Below are 6,691 nucleotides of genomic sequence, written 5' to 3'. Positions count from 1 at the left end.
TTATATGTTACAGTAATAATGTAAATAGGGTAGATAAAACTAATAATAGCCGATTGGCTATGTGATTACTTATTACATTTGTCAGTCTTTCTTTCTTTACCTAAAGTAACATCTCTTTTAGTTTAGTGTTTGATAATTGCAATCAGAAGTCATTACATTCTTATTCAAAAAAGCCAACGATTCGATTTTTGAACGTAACTTTTGAATATCGAACGTCAATTTACATTCCAAATTCAATTTGAACGGTACATTTTTTCGACAAAAGTCGCTCTCATTACGTTAGTTACGCAATGCGACGAACATTTCGTCAAGTTCTGATGCAATCGGACATGTTATCGGCCTTTCAACTAAGGACTATGTCTTACAGGAAGTATGGGTCAAGCTTAGATAAGCCTGCAAATATAGGGCAATGAACTGATTGGACTATGGTTTTGTAATTTTGCTTCGTGGGTTACAGTTAAGGACATTTATTTGCTACCCACTTCATATCAATATCATTTGAATTTTACAATGCATTAAGATCGAACCTTGTCATATGTGCTAACTTACACAGTGTGTTAGCTCATCAACTTGAAGAATTTTCTCATATACTGTAACATACTTACTTCTTTCATTCTTATAAATAAAACTGAGATAGCAATATACATATATGATTATTACGACAATGTAAGCCCACGGTTAGTACCTACATCTGCTGGACAGGTGGCGCTGGCGTATCTGGGGGAAGGTGAACACGCGACGTGGTGCGTGCGGGAGCCGAGTTTTTGTTAAATCAATAGAAAAAAGTGCGCCATTGGTTTTTGCCTTATTAGAATACGCCGTATAGATTGACACATTTTATTTTTAAGTAATAATACTCGTATATAGGCTTTTGTTCTGAAATCATATACAGTGTCATAAATATGCTAGTTATAGGCATAGGCCTCCTCCAAACTCTTCCACTGTCTGCTGTCTTGCGTAACCCTTCTCCAATGTGGATCGGCAGTCAACTTCAAGTCGTCCTCCCATCTTATTTGCTTCCATCCCCGAATCCTTAGATATATTATAAATGCGAAAGTTTAGGTGATTGGATGTTTGTTAGAGTCCGCCTAAACTAAACGGCTGTATGGATTTCGATAAAATTTGGCATAGATGTAGAGAATAGTCTAGAAGAAAACAAAGTCTAATTACTTTTTTTTTACTTTTTTAACGGACGGAGTTTCGGACGAAAACTGTATATTTATGGCATAAACAACTCAATTATTAAACTTCGAGTACCGCTATGTGTCTACCGTTAAAATAATTAAATAATTTAAAACAGCTTGATAGATTACCCTGGCTCGATTAAATTGCTGTTTATCGATGATTAAACGCGTTTCTTAGAGCACGCGCACACTTTTGATTGAATTATCGAACAACTGTTTAGTCGCGATTTGATTCCTATGAGCTATGGAGGTGCGCATACTACTCGATTTTTAGTTGTGCAACTAAACTGTTCAATAGACTCCGAAACAAACGACAATCGCACACCTGTAATGCGATAGTTTAGTCAAAGCTCTGCGCCCGCTCATAATATTAGTTACATTATGAAAGTATTGAATTATTATAATATACTAGCTGTTCCCCGTGCAGCTTCAGCCGCATGGAATTATGAAATTTTTGTTTTATTGTTTACATTTGTCAATTTATCAATAGCAAATATCAAAATGACATGACATGACAAACCTTGACAATCTTGCTTCCTTGATGTTGGCAGCAACTTATGGTCTCTTTCCCACATTAAGGCTTTTATCCAAAATATATAGCCCCTAAGTTTAATAGCGTAAACATATATAGCCTAATGCGTGACGTAAGTGTAGGGCTTTATTTTCAAATAATTATTCGAAAACTTGCTGTAATTGTTGACATCTTAGGCAACAAAGAAGTGTGTGTTTACGCTTCATTATAATAGTCTAGAAGTATAGATATAATCTTTTTCTATCGTACTAATATTTCTTCTTACTATAATTTGGATGGATGGATGTTTGTTAGAAGGTTGTCAAAAAACAGTTCAACGGATCTTGATTAAATTTGTCACAGATGCAAAGTACAGTCTGAAAGAATGCATTTACTTTATTGTTTCTAATTCCGCGCGGTCGCAGTCGCTGGCAACAACTAGTTAGAAACAACAGCCATTAGCTAACTGAGCAACCTAGGCTTTATTTCTTACTATATTTTTAACTAGCTGTTCCCATGCGACTTCATCCGCATGAAATTATAAAAATGTCATTTTATTGTTCACATTTTTGAAATTATCAATTGCAAATGTCAAAATTACATTACATGATGTCAAACCATGCAACCTTACTTCCTTGATGTTGGCATTAACTTATAGTCACTTTCCCACATTAGGGTTTTTATCCAAAATATTTACCCGTAAGTTTAACGGCGTGAAAACATATAGCCTAAAGCGTGACGTAAGGGTAGGGCTTTGTATTAAAAAAGAGTTATTCGAAAATATGGTGTGATTGCTGACATCTTAGTCAACAAAGAAGTGTGTGTTTACGCTTTATTATAATAGTATCGATTAGCTAATTAAAAAGCTAGTCGCTATTCGTACTTATATAGTTATCAGTAATGTTATATGTAAAAAGTGTTACATGAGAATAAGGTTGCAATCTCCGTCGTAACCACGCAGTGTAAGTACACTGTAATAGCTTGTTGCAAAAAATAAGCCATCAGAGTACAGCTAGCTTTAAGGGATGTGCGAAGAACATCACAGCGCTAATTACAATATATCACAGTTGGGGAAATTATTTTCCTATCCAGACTTGGTATACCAAGTCTAGTCAACAATATATTGTTGTCTCTGTTTTTTTCGAAGATAATGAAAGGGACGATGATATAAGAGTCTCTATACAATAGTTAAATTATATAGCCAAACAAGGATATCTGTGCAGCTCCAGTAGTAACATTCGATTATCGTTATCGTTAATCGAATAAAAATGTATGGAACTGACAAAAACATTCGAGAAGTCACGTACTTCTGACGTATTCATTCCCATACATTTTGTCGATTCTAACGATACCTCTTATCCAAAGTCACTTTGTCTACAAGGCTTATGAAAGAAGTATTTGCTATCGAGGTTAGATCTGGCCGACAATAAGTAAAAAAATGAATAGATTTTTTTCCCAGAAAACTCTTATTTTTATATAATAAGTAACTATCATTATTATAATGTCAAGAGCGAGTGTAATTACATTTCACTATAGAGTTGGTTTCCATTGAGTTTTTCCAACGTGGACCGGCGCGGCAACATTCTCAGGTAACTTGCTCTTCTTGTCACTGCAACAGCCTCGATAACTTATGGTGACCATAAAAATGAAGTTTATTGGGATATTCCTGTATTTGATGAAACCTCTCAATATATTAAGGCTTTTATTATTTTTTTGTTATCTAAAACGTTAGTAGCTTTTTGTTCATTTACTAATGTACCTTTACCAGTTAAGGAAGTCTTAAGTTTGTGCTAGGATATGGTTTACAAGAATAGTCGTATGGCGGGATTGTAATCCTCGACCACGTGATTGGAAATTCTAGGTTATTGGCGTTTAAATCTGGTGCTCTTACGTCACATAATTGTAAAAGAATTAACAATGAAAGAAAGAAAATAAATTCAAATAACACTTAAAGAAAAGTTCTGAAAACTCATAAATTCAAACTTACTAGCTCTTTGTTTATAATGATAAAAGGATTATTTATTTATACAAAAAGTTTCAACAGCTTAAGAATTAACCGGTTAAAAGCAAACAATTATTTAATCAAATAAAGAAATTAATATCAAAATGATTTCGTTCACAAGCTTATACTTAAGTTTTCCTTGTCACCCTACAAGAGATGGCGCTAGTACCAGTACTTAGGACATTGTCCTGCAAATGTTTTACATTTACGATCATACTATTTCAAATCCGGTTAACTTTGTTAGAATACTTGATTATCTTTTTACTATTCACCTATTATATTGAAACGATTTATTGGATATTGCTCTCAAAGATTAACTGCACGTAGAGACGTTATCACTTATATAGTACTTAAAAATTTAGTCTTATTAAAACTTAACTATCCCACAGATTATGTACAATATTATACTATTATTATTGGAATAACTCAGAAAAACTAACCGATTTAAAAAAAAAATCTTTCACCGTTAGATAGGTCTGTATATATTTAGTTATATATTTTGTTATTTTTTAATTTCACACGGACGTAGTCGCGTGCAACAGCAAGTGAACTACAAAATATAAATTAAGTACAGGATTAGTAAAGTTAGTCTTACAAACGCTTACAATTAAATTAAAATGAGGCATTGTTTTCATTCTTCCCTAGTACAGTATGACTTTTTCTTATTAGTCTTGGGTGTCCAGTTTTCTATATTTTCGATTGATTCCGATAGATGTCGCTATACTTAAAAAATCAAACTATTCGCGAGAATAATTGACACTCATTTATTTAATGATGAAATAATACTGAGATCCAAACATTGTATAATTGTTCGTATTACGTAACTCTAGGTCAGTGTCGTGTCGCGGATAAGATTGGTCGCACGTCAATCGCGACCACTGAATTTCCTCCCACTGTACTTACAACCAGTAACAACGTCGTAAGTTTATTTATTAAATAGTTTTTGCTATAGTTTATAAAATTATGCAATATATACTCTACATTACTCAGTAATAATTTAGCTTTCTAATGGCGAAAGAATTTTTGAAATCGGCCCAGTAGTTTTTGAGTTATCTCAATACAAACAAGCCGTTGCTCACGACTTCGCCTGCATGAAACTAAAAAGTAATAAAAATATAAAATATGTTACTGGTAACGTAGCTTTTTAATGGTGAAAGAATTTTTGTAATCGGCCCATTAGTTTTTGAGTTATTTCAATATATACAGAAACACAAATCTTTCCTCTTTATAATATTAGTATAGATGAATGAACTGTATTAAAATATAGTGTACTTTGTCTTTTTCAAAGATAGTGAGAGGAATGTCAAATACAAGTGTCACCACCGCCAGTGATCTGTATAAAAGGGTAGGCTTGGAAGAGGTCATTTTAAATTCGTTCTGATTTAAATTGTAAATGTTATGTTGTGTAGAAAAAAATTGCATTATCGTAAAGTTACTGCGTATCAAAAAAATATTTAGTGATGGTCCCAATTTAAAAACAACACTTTGTGTACGTTGAATGGGGGCTTATCTTTTCTTTGGAAAACGTAATGGAAGTAATTTTATATTTGGTTTTATTGAGGTATGCAGTTGTAATCTATATTAATATTATAAAGAGGAAAACCTTGTATTTTTGTATGTATTTAAACAACTCAAAAACCACTGCGCCGAGTTTTGTAATACAAGATAATGTGTGAAAAATTTAAAAATGCAGGTACTTGTAATTTTGTATTAAAAAAACTTACAATAATCTTTTGACTATGAATGTTTATATTTACAAGATAAGTAAGATTGTCAATGATTTGTACATTTTATAGTTTACTAGTTGGCGCACGCGAATCTGTCCGCGCGGAGTTAAAAAAGTAATTAGTACGCTATATGTTCTTGTGTTCTACCTGCATTTGTAAAGAATTTTAGTGACATCAAGAGTAACAAACACCCATCTGGCATTTATAATATTAGAATTAAAATAAGATAGAAAGGGCCTGTCCCACCACTGGCTGATAGATGCTCAAAAATGACGTCACTGCCAGATAAGGTAACAAAATCCGATATTTCCATCACATATTTTACTCGTTGGATTATCAGACAATTTATAATTTGGTGGGACAGGGCCTAAGTATAATTTTCTAGTGCACTAATAAATTAACTAAGTACATAATTGTTTGGTGCAATAATGTAAAATGAGACAATTTCCTTTACGTTAACATTCATTGTATTCTAAGATCTCGGTTAAATCTTATCTTAGAAACATGAAAAAAGTTTTATTTTTATACTTTTTTCATGCTTTCGCCCGCGACTCCGTCCGCGTGGAATTAAAAAACGAAAGTGAGTATCCTATGTGTTTTTCCAGACTATCCTCTATATCTATACCAAATTTCATTGAAATCTGTTCAGCCGTTTAGGATTCAAACTCTAACAAACATTCATCCATCTTAACTTTCGCATTAATATTAGTATGGAGTATGATATAAATTACATAACTGTAATTTTTACAACAGAATAATAACATTTGACAAACGTCTTAGTGATAAGATAACATTTATTATAAAATACTTATTATCAAATCAAGACGTCTTCGTTGTGACAAAGTAGCAACAAAATAAAAATTAAAGTTAGTTTTCATAACGAAAAATAATCTGTGATTAAATTAAGTGTGCATCCTTTAAACCACTGAAGTTTTTTTCTATATCTAAATGTGCTCTGCAAGTTATTATGGCTTCTTGATCCTTAATATTCAACCTTTTTAATAGCAAACAATTTAGAGGTTGTATAGTGCTACTCACACGTTACTGAGGCTCGCTTTTCACACCAGACGGTAATACGGATGTCGCCTCATCCGTCTGCGTCACAGTTATTACGAGCACTTAAGTTTGAATGTTAAAATACTGTAGCTTCTGCTAGAATTAAATATAGTAATTTTGTTACAGGCAACTAATGGATGTCATAGTAATAGGATGCGGTGCCTCCGGGATAGCGGCACTGCGTCGACTGCACGACGCTGGCCTTAAGGTC

General features: G+C 33.0%; 1 protein-coding gene across 1 annotated transcript in view; it reads left to right on the top strand.

Annotated features, from left to right (window-relative positions):
* Positions 1-4,514: 4,514 nt before the first annotated feature.
* Positions 4,515-6,691, top strand: part of LOC106104745 (spermine oxidase-like) — a 5,143-nt gene continuing 2,966 nt past the window's right edge. Inside the window, exons 1-2 of the mRNA XM_013284876.1 lie at positions 4,515-4,616; positions 6,607-6,688. Coding sequence (XP_013140330.1) covers positions 6,614-6,688 — 75 coding nt within the window. The 5' untranslated portion in view covers positions 4,515-4,616; positions 6,607-6,613. The remainder of the gene's footprint in view (positions 4,617-6,606; positions 6,689-6,691) is intronic.

This window comes from Papilio polytes, unplaced genomic scaffold, assembly GCF_000836215.1.
Source record: "Papilio polytes unplaced genomic scaffold, Ppol_1.0 DF823399.1, whole genome shotgun sequence".
NCBI classification, from domain to species: domain Eukaryota; kingdom Metazoa; phylum Arthropoda; class Insecta; order Lepidoptera; family Papilionidae; genus Papilio; species Papilio polytes.
Note: the sequence above shows the minus strand (reverse complement) of the source record. Positions and strands in the feature narration are given on the sequence as shown.